This window comes from Rhinolophus ferrumequinum, chromosome 19, assembly GCF_004115265.2.
Source record: "Rhinolophus ferrumequinum isolate MPI-CBG mRhiFer1 chromosome 19, mRhiFer1_v1.p, whole genome shotgun sequence".
NCBI classification, from domain to species: domain Eukaryota; kingdom Metazoa; phylum Chordata; class Mammalia; order Chiroptera; family Rhinolophidae; genus Rhinolophus; species Rhinolophus ferrumequinum.
This window is the reverse complement of record NC_046302.1, coordinates 26,621,993-26,645,943: the sequence shown is the minus strand read 5'-3', so window position 1 is coordinate 26,645,943 and position 23,951 is coordinate 26,621,993. Positions and strand designations below refer to the sequence as shown.

The following is a 23,951-nucleotide window of genomic DNA, read 5'->3' as shown; positions in this document are numbered from 1 at the left end:
TGCGGTTATCCGTCTGCAGGCTCTGTTTTTGACCTAGAGAATTTTGTAAAACTGAGAGCTTTGCCTCTCTGTTTCTAAAGCTCTGGCTCATTACTTCTTGGGTGGAGTTTAGGAATAGGCATTTTTCACCACCCCTGCAAGTAAGTAATCTGAAGAGGTGATCTGGGCATCTGCTTTGAGAAATACTGGACCACGAGTGTAAAATTCCATGTAGTTGTGAGTTGTTATGCTATAATTTTCTCCTTGTGTTCTTCTCCTTGATAATTACCACATCCTTATACGTTCGTATTTCTCTTATCATTTGCCTTCATCTGCCTTGCTCTTTGTGACTGTCTTTTGACCATTTGAGGAAGCGGCTATTTAGAAATAGATCAGAGCACCAAAAGCCCAATAATTCCAAAACAAGTGTGACTTTGGGAGACACTGCTTTCTGAATGGTTGAATTTAGCTTTCAGGACTCCGGTTGTTTATTTAGTTCATTTTTAAATTTAAAATTCCTAGAAACATCATCAGAACCTTAAATTATGTTCAGGTTATAACTTTTATTGTATTTGTTGCTAAATAATTTTGTATAGGAGCATTACAGAAGGCAGAAACAAAAAGACATTTTCTCTTTGATGAATCTGGTTGAATAAATAGAAGTTACCAAGCAAGCGCTACAGATCAGTGAGAAAACTGGGGACAATGGTTTACCAGGAAAAGTTCATTCCTTCACATGGGGAAAATGTGTGTATTTATTAATGTTTAATTATTATCTCGAAGCTTAACATGTTAGGTTGGTGCAAAAGTAATTGCGGTTTAAAAGGAGAAAAATAATTGCAAAAACCGCAATTACTTTTGCACCAACCTAATATATAGCCTATAATGCAGGAAATCCTAAATATAGAGATTTTTATAATGAAACACAATATTTCATTAAGGGAAATCCTGTAGTTCTGAATCCACTTAAAATTATTTTCTCATGTTCCCTCCCTTTAAGTAAGAAAGCCAAATTAATACCAGTAACTCCATTTGCATTCTGTTTTATTGGATCTTTCCCAGTGTTCTAAATATTTCAATGAGAAATACTTTTGTTATTTTAATAGTAAAAAATTTTCGACAATTTATTTTTTTATTCAGTTCCTTTTATTCATTTCCTCCCTGGGTACTTGAAAGGTCAAACCTAATGTAACAGCAGTGTAGATGAATTATTTTGAGGTAACGGTTTTAAGATCAGGGTAATTCGTATCAAATATTTTAAGTGTTGAAGTCTTCGGTGGCCTCCCTATATTTAACCAGATTGACAAGAAGTTATTGAATAAGACTTTTGGGTATATGTAAGTTACAGAAGCGTAAAAGGCATATTTAATGGAAAACATTTATGTAGAAAAGTGATTTTCTTTTAACAGATAATAAGTTCAGCAAGCCCATGTGCAGATTTCTTTTATCGAAGTTTATCCTCTGAATTAAAGAAACCACCAGCCCGGCCATCAGTGCATACAGAAAAACAGTCAGTAGAGGATGCTGTGAGATTAATTCAGAAGTGCAGTGAGGTGGATTTGAATATTGTTGTCTTATGGAAGGTATGTGTTATTAAATTATTTCAGCAAGTCTTGCTTATAGATACTCGATTCTTAAGCTGAAGAACAAGTGTGAGCTGCTATTTACATTTTTCCTGCTTAAATTTTCCAGTTTCAATATTAAAGTAGTTGTATAACTTTTTTTAACAGTTCCATAATGACTTTTTTGCCTAAAAAAAGAATTCATTCAAATTAGATGACTGTATTCTGTGATATTGTTACTTCTCATTGATACTGAGAATGCTGTAGACATGATAAGCTCCATGAAAGCAGGTATTATTTATTAAACTCTTTATTATAGGCATTTTCAAACACTGAAAAAGGAGAAATAGCACCATGAATCTCTAGGTACCCATTACCAGCTCCAGCAGCTTCTAATTTGTTGCTATTCATCTTTCATTTATTCCATTTTCCCCCTTTGTTTTATTTTTACCTTCCTTTTTTTGCTGTAGCATGTATTTTTTTTTTTTTTAATGACATAATATTTTATCTGTAAATGCTTCTGCATGTACTTCTACCAGATAGGGACATTTTTGTTTAATATAACCCCAGTATTATTATCTCAACCAAATTAACAATAATTCTTAATAATTATCTGATTGTTGGTTTGTGTTCAATTTTTCCAGATTATTTGGAAAATATTTTAATTTTTTGTTTAGAAAATCATAACCAAATAAGATCCACACATGGTAGATCAGAATGAGATTGTTTAGGCATTAGTCTTCCCTGAACTATAAATAATACAGAGGAGGCTTGTTTTTCACAGTACATATTATGCAGATATTATTATTTTGTAAATGATTCTAAATTAAGGATCTTACCCAAGGATATTCACCTGAACCATCTGAAAAAGTTTGATTTTGTGTTGTCTGATACAAGGGTTCGCAAAAAGATATGCCCATAGTAGATGATGGAGAAATACATGTATTTTAAATTGGTTCAGATGTTCTAGAGAGTGTTCTTTTTACAAAACCACACATTTTTAGTAAACGTTTTTGAAATCAAGCTAGCATGATTTTTTTTGCATGTTTCAATAAAACTGCTTTTAAGTAAATTGATACTTTCATTGATTGTAGAATGTGTTTAATATAAAAAATGTCAGTTACATATTGTTAGCTTGAAATACAATGTACTTGAAGCTTAGAATCAAGTGGATTCTATTTTCAGACTCAGCAGCATTGCCCCTAAGGTAAACCAACCACCCATTAAATAAATGTATAATAGACCCTTGACGTTTGTGCCTGTCACTCCACAAATTACTTCCATGTTACAATTTGCGATGTTTCTGAGACAGCGTTTTGAGTAATGTATGCTCTGCACTCTGTACTCATTGTTAAGTCCACAGTAACCTTGACTGGGGGGAAACTGTTATCTTTTTAAAAAATGGTCCTGAATAAAAGCCCACGACTAGTATTGGTGATAACATGAAGAAGAAAGAAAACTAAGACTGTGATGCTCCTTGGCTAGAAAATAGAAATTTGAATAGATTGACAAATGGGATAACAAATGGGATATTAAGTTTGGTAGTGACTAGTATCTATGATAAGTTTATTATTTACTTATTTGAGAAAGTGGTAGGTTTTCTTTAGTGATTACTCTAGATAACACAAAAATGACCCATTGAATGAAGGAAAAGCTTAAAAAGTCATTTAAGTTGTAGAGTGAGATGCATAGGAAGCATAAGACTTTTAAATAAAATGTGATTCAGGAGAAGAGCTTGGACATTATTGTAAAGGAAAAAAAATCGAAATGGGGTATAGTATAACTCCTAGCCAATCTTAACCAAAAATAAAGGTTTGTTTTAAAAAGTTCAGCTGTTATGCCTGGAGGAGAATACATTACAGAATGATGCATGGCTATGGGTGACTTCCTCAATCCCATGAGACCATTGGAAAAGACGGATGACATGTCTCAGGACCTTATCTGTCAGCTGTCACCTCTCTTGATTAAGGTCACCCCATCAGGTGTTTAATGCCTGCCTTTCTGGGTTGTGCATGAATGGATACCGAGCAGGTCCTGGGCTGCCTGTGCCTTATTTAGTACAGCACTACTCCAAGTGTGATCCGTGGATGGCAAACTGTCACTAGTAAGGATAAGATATGACAGAAATTAAAAATAAACATTTCGAAACTTTGATAGCATTTTGGTTGAATAATTTTAGGTCTTTTGAATCTGAGAGTAAAAAGAATTGGGCTTGTTAAAATTAAGCCTTTGTATTTGTATAATGTGACAGTAACAATGCATCAGAGCCATTTACAGATTTTATTTGCTCCTGGACAGAAGCAGTTCAAGAGGGAAAAGAGTTACATGCTGGAACAGTTTTTTGATATAGATGAAATCAGTTCACACCACAGAAAAGAAAACGCCTTTTTTAAGAAAGCAAATGTACCTATATTTAGGTCTCCAATGGCATGACATTTCAGCTCATAGCATTTCTGATTGTACTCACTGATGTTAGCTCTACTATGTGATAAACGTATGGGTATTTCAGAAGCAAGAGTGTAAGAAAAAGCCTTTTGCATTTATATTGACATTCCAGGAAAGAAAGTTTTTGTTATGGCACTGTTCTTTTGGATAAGTTTCTTAAGAGCTCTAGAAAAAAATTCAAAAAGATTTCAAGATGTGTCTCAAATATCCAGGCCCAACACAGGCCAACTGTGTTGTATTGAGGCAAAACCAGATTTTGACAGATACTGTATAGATTGAATGAATAAATAAAAGTAGAAATGCTGATACAGCTACAAGTGTTCATAACTGATAGATATTAGACATATTTCTACCTTCCATCACATATTGCTTTGGTTACTTTTGAGGTTACTAACAAACAAGGCAACATTTTTGTGCTTTGTATCTTAGGCTTACATAGTGGAAGACAGTAAGCAACTTATTTTGGAAGGTCAGCATCATGTTATTCTTCGCACTATAGGAAAAGAAGCCTTTTCATATCCTCAGAAACAGGTAATAACAGAGTTTGCTTTGGGGCTTTCCTGTGAACTTGTGGGGGGGTGTTGTTTGATTGTTTTTTGTGTTTTTGATGGGGTCCGTTTGTGCAGGCTTTTATTTTGGGATTTGAGTTGGGGGTGGTGGCAGAAGACTGATAAAAATTAGAATGAACACAAATTGCTTTTAAAATTCATTAGCACCTTATGAGAGTATTAAGATGCATTTGTGATCTTGAGATTTCCTGAGATATATTCTACTCTGAATCTAGATTTGATAGTTAAAAAAAAGAATTTATTTGCTTGAAAGAAAGGGAACCATGTTCTCTGTATTATTTGTTGTAACAGGCCCATACCATTGCACAATTTCAGGGGGCATAGCATAAAATGTAAAGGATGGCCTCTGGAATTGTGCAGCAATTGGTAATAGTGTTTGATATGTTTTCTTATTTTTTCCTAAAATGCTATTTAATCTTACTAAAAAGTTCTCATAGAATATATGAACAAAATTTAAGCACATTTGGTCCAGTAATTTAAATAGTTACTTTGTATTGTTTTTGTAAATAATGGATCTTATTTTCAAGCTTTTTTCCTCATTATTTTTGACAACTTTTATTTTGAAATAATTTTGAAACTTACAGAAGAGCTGCAAGAATAGTAGAGAGCACTTTCTTATACCTTTCACTCAGGTTCACCAATGGTTAGCATTTTACCTTATTTGCTTTATCACTTTTCTCTATGTACATATTGATTTTTTCTTAATCATTCTCAAGTAATTACTTCCAAGAGCAATGCAGGCATCCTTCCCCTCTCCCCCTAAATATATCACTGAGTGTTCCTAAGAACAAAGATAATCTCTTACATATTCATAAAAACGATGACTAAATTCAGTAAGTTTAATATTGATATAATGCTCTTAATATACAGTCCATATTTAAATGTCATCAAAGTTCTCTATTATATCCTTATAACTGTGTTTTCCTATCCAGGATCCAGTCCAAGATCATACATTGTATTTACTTGTCATGTCTCTTTAGTCGCCCTTAATCTGGAACAGTTTCTGTGCCTTTATTTGCCAATTATGACACTGACATTTTTGAAGAGTGTGGGCCAGTTATTTTAATGTATAAAATGTCTTTGGATTTTTCTTGTGTTTCCTCATGATTAAGATTAAAGCTATATATTTTATGACAGAAATACTACATAAGTGATGTTATGTCCTTGTCAGTATATTTTGTCAGAAGGCACATGATGTTAGTTTGTCCCAATATCAGTGATGGATCAGTTGATTAAGGTAGTATCTGCCATGTTTCTCCACAATAAAGTTGCTATTTTTCCTTTTATAATAAGTAATTTGTGGGGAAATAATTTGAGACTATGTAAGTGTCTGATTTCTCATCAAACTTAGGTCCACTAGTTTTAGCTTCCATTGGTGATTCTGTAATTTGAATCAATTTTTATTTTGATGGTACTAATGGTAATTTTCCATTAAGTTTAATGATGATATCAAATTAACCCAAAATCGATTTCTTATTTTAAGAAAACCTTTTTTTTTCTTTCTGATCAATAGAAAATCCGAAGTTTTAGTTGTAAGAGCCACAAACTCGATAAGTTGGAACATCTCAAACAATGACAAGATTAGCACTTAGAAAATGAAACAAAGTAATTTCTATAAAGTTTAATCTTATATTCCCAATTTATGTACTGCGTATGGCGTATCCTTTTTATTTCTTTGTATTTCACCTTTGAAATATTTTATATTCTCTTTATATAATTAACTGAGGTTGGGAGATATGGCAGTTTCATCATCCTGTGAATAATAGATTTGAAGCCCAAAGACTTTCAGATTTATGACTTAGTACAAATTGCTTGCATGCATGATGGACCTTAGCTTTACTACTTACTTATGAAACAAGGATAATAGTACTTTACACTTTCCTCTCATGGTAGAACTGTCATCAGGTAGAAGCAAATCCTTATTGTGAAACTACTGTACAAATTCTTAAGCACTGAGTATGAAAATACTCAGCTGCTACGCTTAAGCTGGGAGTGGGGAAAACTCTTCTAAATATTCTCTCAGTAAATTAGCTTTAGGTGTTTAGTCTTTTTTTATGGCCATTGTTCACGTTTTCCTCCTGATAGGTGGTATATAGAAATTTATTCATTGTAATTTAGAAGTCTCAAACAATAGCTTGTTTTCTTTGATGAATAGAATTTATTAAACAATAATACATATTTGAACTTTTTACTAAAGTGTAACATAAATGTAGAATAGTGAATAATAGCTCATTGAACTTAACAAATCCTGTATGTCCAGGACCCAGCTCAAGAAATAAAATATAACCAGCACCCCAGAAGTTCTGCTCTTGCTCTCCTCCAATCACAAGTCTTCCCTCCTCCAGATTAACCTCTGATCACTTTTCTCTGACTTATCTGTGAAAAGCCAATTTAGTTCTTGATTTTGCAGGTGTCTAGATCAGAGGTCAGGAAACTTTTTCTGAAAAAAGCCAGATAGTAAATATTTTAGGCTTTATGGTCAAAGGGTCTTTATCATAACTACTCATCTCTGTTGTTGGAGTCCAAAAGCAACAAAAGCAAACATAGATAGTCTGTGGCTATATTTCAACTAATGTGCTTTACAAAAACAGGAGAAAAGCTGGATTTGGCCCATGGGCTATAGATAGTTTGCCAATCCCTAGTATAGATCAGAATCCAACTTGACTAGCAGTAAATTAAAAATCACAATTTTCCTGGATGGTGAAGGAAAATGGGGGGAAAAAATGACCAAGAAAGAAAATAGTAGAAATGGGACGTTATTCTCTATTTTCAGTTAGATGATAGTGAGATTTATTGAAATATTTACAGTGTTCCTAACACTGGCTATATTAAGACTTTTACGTACGTGTTAACCTTTAGTTAATAGTTGAAGCATTATAATCTATAAAACACAGCAATCTATTTTCAAAATAAAATTTTAAGGCAATTTTAGTTCTTCATCTATTAAAACAGATGCTATAAAATTGAATGTCTATAGCCTAAGTACTAAGCAGTTTTACCAGATGAGAACCACAGGAACTTTTGAAATCATTATTATGACTCCTTTTTTGTATATGAGGAAATTAAGTCTTAACATATTAAATAACTTACCCAGGATTGTAGAGCTAATAATGTGAAATTGCTGGAATTCAGGTCTAATGCCAACGCATAATACATAGGGAATGAATAAATGATTCTGAATCATATTTTCTTTCCACTAGATTGCATTGCAAATGATTCCAACTGTTCGTTTAAAAAACAGAAGTATTGTTCTTGCTTTACTTTATTGGTTTTAACTTCTTTTGTTTATATACACTATATTTTAACAAGGCAATGTTTTTATTGTCATATTTTTTTCTTTTCTCAGGAGCCACCAGAAATGGAACTATTAAAATTTTTCAGGCCAGAAAACACTACAGTTTCATCAAGACCATCAGTAGAACAGCTTTCTAATCTCATTAAAACAAGTCTTCACTATCCAGAATCATTTAATCACCCATTTCATCAAAAAAGGTTTGAGGATTTTTTTGTTAAAATTTTTATGCAACACACACGTGTGTGCGCACACAACACGTGCGCGGACACACACACACACACACACACACACACACACACCACACACACCCCCTATTTATTTATTTTGACAATAGCATTAACCCAAATATTGAAGAAGAAATTTAGAATAATACTGAGTCTACAGAAATTGCTCTTAAGTAATTTACTCTTTACTACGATTATTGTATGTTGCTGCTGTGGTTAAAGATGGATATTGCCTCAGCCACTTCTGTTGCCAGAAGTTTCCTTTTGATGAGCAGTTTTATCTTTAAGTCAAGAACAAGGAAAAACTATTTTATATTTGATTGCATGTAGACATGACTGACTGCAATATACACACAGCAACAGTTCAAATTTAGACACTATTATTTATTTAAGATTTATTAAGTGGTAAACTTCCTGAGGAATGATATATTTATAATTTTGGTAAATACCTTGATTATATAAACTTAAGATTCAAAAATGACACTTCAAAAAGTTGCTGGTTTACAGACATAAGGAAAAATGGAAAAACCTGTGTTAGAATCTGTGTGTAAGTGATAATCGAAGGTATGAATTTTGGAGAAGTCGTCCGGGATAGGGGTGGGATAGGGTGGGATAGAACAAAAGGAGAATGGTGACCTGTAGAACAATGACATCTGAAAGAGGAGAAAGTAGTATCTCAAAGGTTGAGTGAGAACAGTTCAAGCAGAGAGGAGTGGTTAACAGTTCACAGTGCTGTAGAAAGGTCAAATAGTAAATGGATCAAAAATTTGTTCATTGGATATGACAATAAAGAGGTTGTGGATGATTTTTGAGAAGAGTGTTTTTATATAATCAGGGTGAAGGCACTACATACTAGGTTGAGGAGAGAATGGGAAGTAAGTAGATAAATAAAGGTAACACTTTCAAGAAGCGAGGCATCAGGGAAGATCCACTCAATATTATTGTTTTCTTACTAGCTAAGATAATGGATATTTGCGTGATGTTAAAGGAAACGATGGGCTACCGGAAGAGCAACAGAATCCTTAGTAGATGGAAAGATACACCAAAGAGTGACAGGATTAGCTTTGGACTGAAGAAGTGTCCAACTTACTATTGAAACGGAGAGAAGAAACTAGGGAGAAATTTTAACAAGTGTACACATTGGAGTGCCTCCATTTAAAGAGTGTATAGGAGCAATATTAACTACTCAAAGTAATTAGGAAGTAAGAGAATAAAGGATAGAAAATTTTTTTCAAAAGTGAAATTTGAGGGTAACAAAGGAAAGTCAAGCAACTGGCTAAGGACACACAGAGTACCGGGCAAATTAAGACCTAACATCAGAATATATTTAAAAAGTAAAATGTGCTAACTAACCATTTTTAAAAACCTTTCATTGTGAAACAGAACACACAAAAAAGTGCTCAAAAACAAATATATGGCTACAATGATTTTTTTTCCAGCCAAATAATTGCTTCTATTCGAGAAATAGAATATTGCTAGCATTGCAGAACCCCCCATGTACTCCCTCCCACACCATTCCCGATATCAATAGTCTTCTCCTCACTTACCTTTATAATTTTTCCATACATCTTTCTATTTTGATTTTTGTGTTGTTTTGAACTTTATTCTGTAAGTGGAATTATACAGAGTATTTTTTATGTCCAGCTTCTTTCATTTAATATGTTAGTAATTATCAATCATTGCAAGAAACTGTAGAATTAATTTTTGTTGCCCTATGAATATGTTTGAACATACCAGAATTAGTTTATCTACTGCTGATGGACTTTTTATTTTCTTATTTGAACTATTTTGAATTCTGCTGTGAATATTCTGTATATATCTCCTGGTGCATGTAATGTATGTTTGTTTTTTTTTTTTTTTTTTTGCATATGTACTGAGGAGTTTTTCCAAAGTAGTTGTACCAATTTGTACATCCCACTAGTAGTACATGGGAATTCAATTTGGTCTTTTATCTTCAACACTTATTACTGTTCGATTTTTTAAAATTTTAGCCATTTAAGTTATTTGTAAAATACTTTTGGTCTTAAATTTTTGTCTAGGTTTTAATGTTGCTCAGTACTTACTCTGTGTGTCTCTGATGGCTTTAGTCCTGTTCCCGGAGGTTGTGATTTGGTTGGTCCAGGGTAGGTGCTGGACATCCAGATTTCCTAACGTTATCCAGGAGACTAATGTTCATACAAAATTGAGGGGAAAATAACGAATTGATGTTTTATCAGTATTGAACCTGTTTTGACTTCACATACTTCCTTGGAGAGTTTTGATTCCATGATGTTTCATTTTAACCCACTCTTCTACTTTGTTCCTGGTGATCAAACACCTGTGCTGCTTCCTGAATGTCTTAGATTCCATGGTGTTTCTCTTTAACCTTAATGGTTAAATCCTTGGCTGCACTCTGGAGGCCAGGATATTCAGGAGTTATTCAGTGATTGTGTTGGTGTTTAAAAGCATCATAGAATCTAGGCAGTGCAGGGAAGTATGTGAAGCAGGACGGGTTTGATTGAATTAAAGTCGAGCAGTGTGTTAAAATAAAGCATCACAAAATCAAAACTCTGCATGCAGTATGTGAAAACAAGGTAGGTTTGATAAGGATAAAATGTGGCAGTTTTTCCCAACCTCAGCTGCACATTAGAATCACTTGCAGAATTTTTGAAAATCCTGGTGTTTAGACCAGTTAAATCAGAGTATCTGATTTACAGGCATCTGTATTTTTCAAATGTCCACAGATGATACCAGAATGCATCTGTATCAGTCATTGTTGCCATAGTAATGCTTCATAACAAACAACTCCAGAATTCAGTAACTTATGAGGCATGTATTCCTATGCTCCTGGGTTTGCAGGTCAGCTACTCTGTTTCCCCAAAAATAAGACCTAGCTGGACAATCAGCTCTAATGCATCTTTTGGAGCAAAAATTAATATAAGACCCGGTCTTATTTTACTGTAAATTAACATAAGACCGGGTCTTACGTCACATTATATATCATATCATATCATGTCATATATTATAAAGACCTAGTCTTACATTGTAGTAAAGTAAGACTGGGTCTTATATTAATTTTTGCTCCAAAAGACGCAATAGAGGTGATTGTCTGGCTAGGTCTTATTTTTGGGGAAACACAGTATAATTTGGCTGAAGCTCAGTCCAAAGGGGGCAGCTACCTGGAATATGTTCTCATGGCATATCTCTGGAGTACAAAAAGTATACTGTTTTACAAAGTACTTGTTTTGTACTTTTGTACAGAAAAGAGTATTGCAGAGCACATTTAAATCTTCTGTTTGCATCAAAGTCATTAATATGCCATTGGCCAAATCGCCTCAACCTCCACAATCCACAAGGATGGTGCACAAGGAAGGTGAAGGGCATAGCTGCCAAAGAGTAATTACAATTAACCCAGTAACCAAGAGTAAGAATCACTGAAATATAGGATTGAGTGATTGGGCATCCTTTTGAAACTAAAGAGCAGAAGCATACTTGAGTGAGAAAGCTGGAGAGAGGAGAGAGTGGTTACAGAGTGAGTGACTCTTATTTCAGAGGAAGCTATTTCAGGTGACACAAATAGAAAATACATGGTATGGTCATAGAAGTTAGATGGCTGGACTTTAAATAATACTGATTGATTATGGAGGTGACAGGTAAAGGATTTGAGGGGTTGAATGAGCCATCTACCTAGACATTGATGTTGTCCAAAAGGATAACACGATTTGGGATTGAAAGGAAGGAAGCAAACTCATGCTGAAGCTTTTTAATAAATGAAGCCAATAGATGATATGGAAGAGAAACCTACAATGGTGTTTCTACAGGCGTAGTACATGAATGGGGGCGTGGGGGGGTGAAGTAGATGTTTCCTTCATCTTTACCTCAGATACTTCAAAATACTCATCCCTTTCTCTTCCTCCAAAGTATCTCTGCTGTACTGTTACTGTCACTAGTTTTAGTTTGTCAGTATGGGTTCAGAAAAAAAAACAGAAAAACCTTGGAGTACATTATGACAAAAATGGAGGCCTTTTTATGAGGGAGGTAGGAGGAAGAAATCATCAAGAAGTGGCATTGAGAACTCCACTAATGATACATTCTGACCCAAGATGTGGAAGATGTTAGAAGAAAAATAGCATCTGTTATTGAGAGGGTATAAAGGAACTGTGTCCTCAGCTAAATTTCAGAGAAAGTGAGATGTAGAAATGTAAAGAGAAGAGATTGAGGACCTAGAGTGTTCTCAATGTGGGAGGGATGGGGCAGTGGGAGGTTTGCTCACGGCACTGGAACACAGCCGTGGAGGATGAGAATATGAGGCAGAATAGGTGTCCAGCACTAACATGAATCATCCTGGGTTTAGCTGCCACAGATTTTCAAAATACAAAGCCATTTAGATAATGTTCATGGAGCTTTTGAACATTATCCTCAGCACTTAACATATTTGATCTTACCTAATCACCACAACAACCTCAGAGATAGGTACAATTACTATTCTCAGTTTACAGTTGAGAAAAGTGAGGTACCAAGTTGTTGAGCTGACATTTGATCCTGAGCAGTGTGACTCTAGTACCCATGCTTTTCCTAATGCCCGATTTTGGCGGTGCAGGAATAGTTGTCAGCAATTTGATTTCTAAACACTGTTTGTGGCTCATGAGATTAGCATTGTAGAAAGACTATTGTGTAAAGCAGTGGTTTTCAGAATGTGGTCCCAGACCAGCCTCGTCATCATCTTCTGGGAACTTAGAAATCCATGTCTTGGGCCACACCCGGACCTCCTGAATCAGAAACTCTGCGGTGGCCCTAGCAGTGTGTTTTAAACAAGCCCTCCAGGTGATTCTGGTGCACACTTAAGTGTGAGGAACAACAGGGCAGATATGAGAAATACCCGGGGTAGAGAATGGATTCCATTGGGGTGCTAATTCAGAGACTATTGCAATAAACCAAGAGGCGTGGTGACTTGAAATTAATTGTAAGGGAAATGAAGGTGGAATGAAGTTACCAGGTTCCAGAGATGTGTGGGAGAAAAAATTGACAGGAATTTGTGAAGAATAATAGAAAATCGGGAATGGGTGGTAGTCCCCATTCCCAATTAAAAGCCCTTAGTATAATGCCCAAGGTTTGCTGGGGTGCATGGGGTGCTATTCACCGAAACAGTGAGTGGAGAAAGAGGAGAAACAAAGTTGAGTTTGGTTTGGGGCTAGGAAACATCCAGACGTTCGCATTTCTTTTTTTAGTAGAAGCATTTAGGTAAGGCATGGAGAATTTGACATTTGAGAATCAGATGGGAACAGAATTGCAAAAGTTCCTGAGGTTTTGCTTTGGCTGACAAACACTGCTGTTGGAATTTTACTTTTAATGAGATGCTTCAGCCTGCAAACCTACTCGGTAGTCTCGCTGCCCTCCTCTCTTTGTGAGAAGTTTGTGGGAGAGGTAAGGGCATTAGCACCAGCACAACCGAAGGATGTGTTTTTGAATTATCTTAGTTTTGTTTAGGGAAATCTGTTACTTGCTGAATTGTTTAGAAAGTATTTCTCAGTAAGAGGATATAAAATTTCTGAAAGCATGAAATACATTGAGCAGAATTTTAAAGTTATTTTGTGTGAGCTTATAAGGTTACTATTTTTTCTTCTTTACTATCTCTTTGTTCTTTGTGTTTATAGGGTAAAATATAAATAGTATGCAACCAGGCTTCATTCGTTCATAGATTGTGTCCGTTTATTATGTTCTTGATTTGAAATCTACACCAGTGTGTTCATAATGTCCTCTTCTGTCACTGTCTGTCCTTCTTGGGCTTTAGTAATTTATTAATTATAAAGTGATATCAGAAACTAGATTATCTGAGCAAATGTGTCCACTTGAAAGGGCTTTCTTCATAACGTATACAGAAATAGTTTTCATATTCTCCAGAACATGATGACTTTTATGCAAATTGGATAGAAAAGCAAATGTTATTCTAGGCCAAGTTCTCAAAATTAAGTAATTTTCAAGAAACGTAAAGAGAACAGGATTAGTTGTTGGCATTTTAATGATTTATTTTTTTCTCCATTGATCTTTGTAGTTGAGATTATTTACTTTTGTTTTTCATTTTGGGAAAAAACCACTTAGAAATATTGTAGTTATTTTTTAAGATTAGCTGTAATAAATTGAAATAAAAAGGTTTTGTGGATGTATACAAGTATATTCTCATATTTATTCAGGCAATTGTTTCACTTTTTATTTACACAATTTGTTTTAAGTGATATTGGAACTCAGTTTTTTTTCCTTACTTAAATGTAATTGTTTTTGAGGAACGTTTTTTGTTGTTTTCTTAAAAGTTGGTTTTTGGCGGTTTTTAAAAATAACACAGCTAATCTTTTTTGTTTATTTTTCTTCCAAAGCCTTTGTTTAGTACCAGTCACCCTTTTACTTTCCAATTGTTCTAAGGCTGACGTTGATGTGATAGTTGATCTTCGGCATAAAACAACGAGGTAAAGATTCGTTCAGTGCAAGATTATTTTGTAGTTTAAGATTGACTTAAGAACAATTTAATATTTTGAAATTATGCAAATAATTAACATGGATAGGAAAAGTTTGTGCAGGCATGCCCTAATTTTTTTGTTTCGTATTATAGTGTTATAGAAGAGTTACAGAGGATTGTCTGAGCATTACAGTGCTGACAAAATGGAAAGCAATTTCCAAAAGCAGCAAATTAATTTGGCCAGAGACAAAAAATTTTATAAAAGTTTGTTGGTGATGAACCGTCAAATTGAAAACCAACAAGTTTATGATAGTTTTTTTTTTAGTTTTTTTTCCCGTGATTGTAAAAAAAAAAAGTATAGCTCCATACTCCCATGTCTGATACTCTTAAGAGCTAACTGTTTTTTGGAATTCAGAAATTTTGGGATTTTTAGAAAAATAATGTGAAACTGACCATTGTTTAACATCCCAAACAGGATCTCGGGCAGCTCTCTGAAATCCGACACATTCTGTGTATGATTATGTGTATCATAAATTAATTGGCTAATGCCATATTGGTTAATACAGGGTTGTTTTCTGTTTTTCAATATTATAATATAAACAGTTTTAATACTATAAGCATTCTTGTATACACATTTATTTTTATGTATGGTCAACCAAGTGGTAGTTAAAAGCTTAGGTTTGAAATCAGGTTCCATCATTTACTAGCTACTGTTTTGAGTGTTAAATAAGATAATTCACTCTTAGCATTAACCTAGAACATAGTAATTATTAATAAATGTTAGTTATTATGGCAATGTTAATAATAGTAGCTGTTGCCATTATTGTTACTATTAATAAACACTTGGCTTCATGAAATGATTTCTAGAAATAGAACTGCTAGATGAAAGGGATGTGTTATTGGGACTTTGGGGAAAAATTTATAAAGAAAAGCCCTCCAACTTAACGTTTTCTTCCTTCCTTAGTCCAGAAGCATTGGAAATCCATGGATCATTTACATGGCTTGGACAAACACAATATAAACTTCAGCTGAAAAGCGAAGAGATTCACACTTTGCAGCTGAAAGCATGCTTTGTCCATACAGGTGTTTATAACCTTGGAACTCCTAGGGTATTCGCCAAGTTATCGGACCAAGTTACAGTGTTTGAAACAAGTCAGCAGAACTCCATGCCTGCCCTGATCATCATTAATAATGTGTGACACCTTGCAAATCCACAGGAATCAGTTTTATTTTACAGAATGGGTTTTACAGCAGTATTTGAAATACCTAACTTATTCTGGAGGTTGGTGTCAGATCACTGCAAAATACTTTGGACTTGTCAACTTGTTGACAATGCAAAGCACGTTGGACTGAGAATATTGATATTCCTTTTTTGTATTTCTTTAAACCTGGTAATAATTTACATGCTCATAATACAGACTTTCAACATATCCGTGCACCTTATTAAGCCCTATCTTGAAAAACAATGTCTAAGTCTGCTGTTACAACTTATCAATGGTATGTGACTATTAGGAGATGATTTTGAGGAAGGAAAGGCCTTGTTGACAACACTCGGTTAAGCCATTAGCCTATAAATTCCAGCTTTACTGTGAAGTTCAATAGAGTGTTAAATACAAATTTTCCTGTCTTCACAATTCTCTAAAATCAGTTTTGAACTTTGGTTTAGAGTCATCATACTTCGGTATCTGGTGGTTCCTATGGCTTATATATAACTTTGTAAAAAGAAAATTTTTTTCTGATGCTTTGAATATAGTTTTGAAAGGAGTTTGACTTTTTCCCCCCCTCACTCATCTCAGCAGAGAGTGCACTATTTCACAGTATGAGATTTTTGTCATTTAAATTATCATATTCTTTATTATGTAACTTTAACAATTGAGTTGATCTGTTTAAAATATAAATCTCAAGTTAATTAAAAATAAGCTTTTCAAAAATGTATTATATTTATAACAAATGTACTGTAAATAGAATAAAGACATCCTATTCACTGTATAGATGTATTAGATGCCTTTCTTTTTATTCTGAGGATCTGATATATTCTTTATTTAAAATGAGTGCCAACTATATGGCAGATACCAGACCAACTTCCTGAGAAAGCGTTTCCATCTTTGTTTCCAAAAGAGAAGTACAGCCTTTGTTCTTACAGTCCTTGGTAGCCTTGTTATATACATGAGCGAATGAATAGTCTTTAAGTGTGTCAAATACCCAGTTATAAATTTGGATTATCTTTTTATATCCTGGGAGAAAAGAAGATCATGTTTATTGAACCTATTATGAATAACCACATTGCAGACTCTGGTGCTGGTTATGGAAGACTAGGTAATTTAGCCTTCCTCCTGAAGGAAAAGAAAAAGTCTGAACAAAATGGAAGAAAACATCTACTGAAACCAAAGTGTTACCAATATAGTCAGTTATTAGAGGACCAAAATCCAGAGGACAGTTCAGAGAGATGAAACCCGCATTTGGAACGACGTTGCCTTGGGAGTATTTGCCCACTTAGGAGGAAACAGCTGAGAGGCAGAACCTTACGTTTGACATACTTTGAGACTATAAGTATATAGGTCAGGAAAAACTGAACAAGGAGAGGAAAAGAGTGAAAAATAGGCAAAAGAAAAAGATCAGAGACCTACTGGGTTGAGTGAGAAAGTCTTATCTGTTTATTTGGACTCTTAGAAGAGAGAGAGGTTAGGGGAAAAGGAGTGTTTGAAGAGAATCTCAGAATTTTCCAAGATGGACATCAAGTTACAGATTCAAGTAGTTCAGTAAATCCCAAACAACATAAATAAAAAGAAATCGATATCCAGATGCATCATAGTGAAACTGCTGGAAATGAAAGATGAAGGAGGAAACAATCTTGAACACAGAAGACAAAACTTATTTGAATGATAACAATAATTCAACAAAGCTTACTTTTCACTAAAAATAATGGAAGCCAGAAAATAGCGGAGTATCTTCAAAGGGTTGAAAGAAACTAACTGCTAAGCCAAAATTCTGAACTCAGCATGAATACCTTTCAAGAATGGAAGTGAAACTAAGATATTTTCAGACAAATAAAACCAGAGAGTTTACTTCCAGGTGGTCCTAGGACAGTGGTGTCTGCCTAAATCGAAATCCATTCATTCTCCAAATAAATATACAAATCAACAAGAAGAACAAGGGAAGCCATACTTAACTCGTGCTTTTGGCATAACTAGACAGAATACTACTAACCTCAAATTATCTGTAAATTGAAACATTAGCACTAAATTCCAATGAGCTATCTCAAACATCTACTTGCAAGTGTTTGTGGTAAGTACAGGAATCCAGAAAGACTGGATAGAAGGTAAGAGAACAGAGGGTTAAGGGTGAGGTGAAATCACTAAACAAAAAGTTGATCCTCAATGTAAAACTATTCAACAAGAGACCTGGTAGATCAGAGCTCTAAAGATAGGCAAGGCATTTGAGACTTTGCTGTGGGGCCTTGTAGGGGGAGCAAGGAATAGGGACTGTCCATTACACAGCAAAGGAAATGTCTCCTGACAAAAATTACCTTATGAATCAGCTGCTTAGAAGACTACTGCATATGTTGAAACTTGTGCAGCCCAAATAACTTTCAATTTCAATTGAAATTCTTCCATTAAAGATTCATACCCTTAGGCCTGATTTCCAGAAGACAACATTACATGCAAATGCATGTAGGTAACCCTAAGGACATACCCATATCCATCTTTAAAACGTAAGATTTGTCAGGCAGCTTGTGAGGGCTCAGCTTTAAATGGAATGGGACACAAGAGTGCTGGTGGGATGAGCAGGAGTGGGGCATGAGGCTCGAGAGGAGGAAGTGATAGGATGCTGAAGAAAAACCTGGCGGAGTTCATAATTTTTCTCAGCATTAACCCTGTTCGACACTATTCCATTGTGTGTTCCCAGCATTACTGGGCTGTAGTTTTTCACCTTAGGGGTAAAGTGTGTTTGTCATATCCCCTACCCAGCCACTCAGCTGCTGTTCTTATTGTTTGATTTTTTAAGCTGCGATAGAAGAGTCAGCTTTACCAACTTCAACAGTTCTCAGTTCCTTACCTACTTGAATTAATTATGCTGTACTTGGTGGCAAGAAGGGACACATCTGAGAACTGGATGCTTGCGAAACGCAAAAATGGGTGTTCTTTTTTGTAGGTGAATGGTATGTCCTAGTTCAATAAACTTTCCACCAGGGTGTAGTATATAAAAGTCTGAAATCTTTTGAAGAATATTAGTATCTGTTGATTGGAAAGTCTGGTTTCAAAATAACTTTAACTAGAAAAGGGGCATCAGGCCGCACAAGGGACTATAGGGAATTTTAACACAAGTCCCTGTTGCAGATAGAGGAAGGGGAGGCGGGTGTTTCCAAGGGAGGTCTCTGTAATTGGACAGGCTGTGGGGTGGGCGGGAGTGGCTGTGGAGCCCGGCTCTGCCAAGTCTGGGGGGTGGGAGGGCAGCCCCTGTGCCATTCTTGGGCGGCTACCACGGTTTGTTCCAGTAACCCTCCAATGGGCAGCTGCACAGAAGTGAGGAGCGATCGAAAGACCTGGTTTTATAGGCTCAAAAAGATTCAAGATTCAAAACGTGGGCGTGGAGCTACTCTTGAGAGCGGGGTTGCTAGTCTGCACACGTCTCTGCAATGCCGCTTGTGCTTCTGGATCTTACGTGGGTCTCTGGCTTCTCCATTCCAGCCCTGCGGTTCAGGAGCTGTGGGGCAAGTCGGAGAGCAAGGTCACATCTAAGGACACTTACTTCCTTCTTGAAAGTTTCGGGCCATGGGCTTGTAAAAAAGCCTGAGGAAGAAAATGAGAGAGGGAGCACATTCATCCCACTTATGAGAACCCATTGTTAAATTTGCAGGAATTCCATGAACCAGATGTGAAACACAGCCACTTATGAAAAGCTAAGTTACATAAAGTCACAACTGGATACATGCTATTCAAAATAAAGGGAATAAATACTCAAAATCCATCACTTCCTAAATATCTTACAATTACCTACTTACTCTCCATAAGTTATTTATGTCTATTATATCTGTCAACAAAGAGAACCTGAATCTTTGGAGTATTAAAAAAGATTTTCATTTATGGGCCTTGCTGAGGAATTAGGTGAAAAAAGAGTTCCCTAACTAAACAAATTAGGGAAATAATGGAATTAAAATTAAAGAGACTGCTTTACTGCTCATGTGCATTCATGGCGAGTTTCCCAAGCATTTGATGGGGACCAGCGCTTCCTAGCCAACGTATTTCTCAGAAACTAGTGATGTGCTCATAGACTAAAGGCTGGGAAACTTTTTCTGCAAAGTCGCAGATAGTATTATGGGCCTTGCATCTTATATAGTCTTTTGCAAACTACTCAGCTCTTCCATTATACCACAAAAACTGCCAAAAACTATTATGTAAATGAACAGGTGTAGCTGTTTTGGTAAATAAACACCTGTTTCTGTAAATCACGTTTTATTAGCTTTAACACTGAGTGACTATCAGCATATCTTGGGAATCGGGAGCTACGAGATCAGAGAACAAAGGAGAAAGGAGCACAGGGCGAAGGGATGCTTCATTCCTTTCTAATGCAGGTTTCACTGAAACGTAGCAAGTGATTCCTGAAACCAGCTACATCCACCAGAGGGCGCCAGGAGTACAATTTTGCATCAATACATCCATGGCAATTTACCTGTAAAATGTTGAAATTAGCATCTTATTATGAGATAGCACTTAGTGGAATTGGGATTAGCATTAAACATTTTTTTATTGGCTACAGAGAATTAGAAAGAGGCACATTAATGATAATGTACCAGCCTAAGGTACTAAAGATACTAACCCAAGAAATACTTCATAATTAAAACTGCTGTTGACTTTTTAGTAGTCTTCACCTCATCCAGAGAAAAGATGAATAATTTTCTTGAAACTTTTAATATTTTAGACATTGTAAATAATGTATGGATCAGAAAGTCCTTTAATTTTTCATAATGCAATCTAAAATGGAGGCTAAAATAGAAAATTGTTAAGAAAAACTGATAAAAGATATGGATAAGAATTCCTCCATCCCCACTTGTTGGCTGTGGACAAATCTCTCTGTTTCTTTATAACACAGGATTCTTTGGTATATTTAGGTGAGGTAATGGGTTTTAAAGTGCTTGAAACATGGTTGGTGTCCAGTACATACTAAATCGTGGCTAAATGGCTAAATGATGTGTCGGTGAGCTACAAATCGGAGTTTTGATGTATCTGGAGAATTCCTGCTAGTGGTATATGATATATTGAGCAAGATGCCTGAAACCAAAAGGGCCCCAGGCTTTCCTAAGTTTGCCAGCTTGATTCAGTCATTTGGACAGCTTTCTGAAGTATCTCACAGTTACCCAAAAGTCAAAATCTGGTACTGGTTAGAAGAAATCAGTATAAATAATCTTACAAGTTTTCAAACAGAAGTTACAGTATTATAAACTAAAACACTGGTTTCAAAACCAACACCAGAATTGAGATATCAAGTGTAGTGCCTTAGTATTACTTAGCTCTTTAAAGGAAGATTATAATATTTTCTAAGTAATAAAGTAAGAGTCTATGATTCAGGCATATAAGTTTGCATGTGGATAATAGACCATAATCTCTGCAAACGAGACTGCCTTGGAAAAACTAGTGTGAGTGGCTCCTAAATCAGACTACCCAGTTTGAATCCATGGCTTTACTCCTTACCAAATATGAGACCTTGGGAAAATAAAAGTCACTTAACCACCCACCTTAGATTTCTCATCTGTGTGGTGTGGCTACAATACTTCCCGTCTCACTAAATCACTGTGAGGAGCAAATGACTTAATTCCAGAAATTTCTTAGTTTAGTGACTGACAGGTAGTAAATAATAAATGTATTATTATTTTTAAAAGTTATATGAAGAAAAATAGGGTAAGAAGATTTAAAATTTTTTAATTGTTCCATTACAGTTGACTCAATAAATCTATTATTTTTAAATATGATTTTCTTAAATTCCACTTGAGAATGCTCTCTGTAAGCCTAACAGCTGCAATTTCAAATGGCTATATGAACCATAAACCCATAATCAATTCTGTCTATAGCAACCATTGCGTTATTTTAAGTTTCCAATTTTGTTCAAGATCATAGGATTTATTTTGATTGCAGGCTTTGGCTGCATGTGTATCAACCATGAGCTTTGCTTCCTTCATATCGTCCCTTAATATTTAGAGGAGTAAGGGCATATGCTACAAGTTCTTGTTGAGATAAATAGAATTGAATTGATTAAATTGCTTTTTGTCTATTAAAAGCTGAATGAATTTTGTGATTAACAGTGCCAGTATACAGTAACTCTTCAGCGGCTTTAATATATGGAAAGCTTCATAAATGACAAATATTCCGAATCCTAGCTTTTAGTTTAATAAAAATGAGCTTTTGAAACTGAATCACATACTTGCATACATAGGAATTCATGTGTAAGTCGTCCCATTAAAAATTTTTGTTAAACATGATGGGTACCCACTGTTCATACTGTACTTGTGCTGTGGAAATCCAGTTACCTCTTGATGTTTGAGGGCTCTCTGTAATGTGTTTTTGCTTATAAAGACAATTTTGTTTTCATTAGCAGTTTAAGCCTTGTACTATATCAAGGAGCATGCATGTGAGATAATTCTCCCATCATGCCTTTACCCATAGCCTCAGTTTCATGCTGCTTTTTTATTTCTTAGTTTCTTGTATTGAAATATAGTATTTTATCTTAAAACAAGTAAACAATCCAACAACCTTATTTTGTCCAAAAAATGGTTCGCCAAAGCATTACAAATATTACTACCAATGAAAAATATTAGGTTATGATATAGTATTCTCTAAAGTTTGAATGGATTATATATATCCCAGCAAGCATGACTTGGTGGCTGCTATTTTACTATATGTTTTGAAAACTGCATGCTTTTTGGACCATATTTCTGGAAGATTACACTAGAACCTGATAATAGTGGTTGTTTCTGGACTGCAAAGTTGATGATTATGGGATAGGAGTGGGAGGGAGATTTTATTTTACTCTGTAATCTCACCATTTGCATTTCAAACCATGTAAATATCTTTATTTTAAAATTAAAATAACTAAAATCAAAAGCTAATTTGCAACCCCTACCCCAGATATTTTAATTTAGCAGATCTGACGAGGAATCCTGAATTACATTCAACAACAAAAATGTTCACTTTTTAGTTTTCCTCAGGAATTTGGCGTTTTTATGAATATGATGATAGAACTGAGAATTACCTTCTCCATGCATGCATAGAGTCAATATTTATCAGAAAGGTCTTACCTCACTGGTGCTGTGGTATTCTGGCTTTGGTGTTCTCCGGGCACTGTGGTCTTGGACGCTCCTGAAAGCTGACTCTATCAGGGAATGTGTTGTGGGTTCTTGGGTGACCCCATCCCTGGAGACCTCTCACCTTAAAGTTCCTCGAATGTGGGTGATACCTCCTGGGGTGGCTGTTTATGGCTGTCTTTCTCTCTTGGGCTTTCAGTCCCTGTAGGTGAACCCCTTTTAAACCCAGCCATAAGATGCCCATGTCTCATGTCTGATACTTACGGTAGTCCCAACAAATTGCAAGTACAGAATGTTCCCAAGGCAGCTACCATTCCTTGCTCTTCTATGAGAGGAATTAGCCACAAACAATTTATTGCCTTTCAGCTTTTCCAGGCATGGGCCTAGCGCTCACCTCCTCATGAGCCCCAGGTCAAACTGTTGAGAAGTCCCTTTGAAGCCCTACTCTAGACTTAACCCTCCTTATACCCTTGAGGTGGGTGCTGAGTCAACCGAATGCCAACTGTCTCCTTTGTGAATCCTGTATAGGCTGTTGAGTACATCACTTTAGAATATGGGAGTAGGTTCCATCTTTAGTTTTATTCTTGGAATTTTGGGGCATCGATTAAAATGAAAACAGAGTCCCATTTTAACAACTCAGTTCATTTATTTTACAGAACAACTTAGGTTTCTTTGTGTCAATATTACTGTATGTTTGATAATGCTGTGTTCCAGCCATTTTCCTTATGATTGATGGGTCTATGTATTGAGTAATTTTAGCCTTTGCTATTTTTTTATCTTACCAAGATTAATAGCTGTAGAAGTTGCTGACGAATATTTTGCCTCCACTCTGCCTCACTTCAAGACTTTTTTCTTAAAAATGGCTTGTCAGTATAAATTCTTGTTCAGCCCTGCCTTCTGTGTTTTTCTTCAGATTCAAACACAAACAAGAGAGATTCTCATCTTGACTTTCAGGACAGAACACCCTTCTGGTTTTTCTCCAATACCTCTGATGCGCCTTCTGAGTCTCCCCTTTGTCTTTATTCAACCATCAACAGTTAGGCCGAATTGTTGGTTAAAATGTGGGCTGTTTTGGGTACAGTGGAGCATTTCCATTAAAAAGAGGGGCTTGATTCTACTCCTGTTTTTTTTTATTTCCATGCTTCCATGAA

General features: G+C 35.4%; 1 protein-coding gene across 5 annotated transcripts in view; it reads left to right on the top strand.

The window, feature by feature from the left end:
- Window positions 1-16,496, top strand: part of TRAPPC8 (trafficking protein particle complex subunit 8) — a 77,393-nt gene extending 60,897 nt beyond the window's left edge. For 4 of the 5 annotated variants that reach the window (XM_033087344.1, XM_033087346.1, XM_033087345.1 and 1 more), the window contains 5 exons: window positions 1,389-1,562; window positions 4,416-4,517; window positions 7,902-8,047; window positions 14,425-14,514; window positions 15,469-16,484. In XM_033087344.1, the coding sequence (XP_032943235.1) occupies window positions 1,389-1,562; window positions 4,416-4,517; window positions 7,902-8,047; window positions 14,425-14,514; window positions 15,469-15,703 (747 nt within the window). In that variant the 3' untranslated portion in view covers window positions 15,704-16,484. Of the gene's footprint in view, window positions 1-1,388; window positions 1,563-4,415; window positions 4,518-7,901; window positions 8,048-14,424; window positions 14,515-15,468 lie in introns of all 5 variants that reach the window. The other variant, XM_033087347.1, reaches the window with a different exon arrangement.
- Window positions 16,497-23,951: the final 7,455 nt, after the last annotated feature.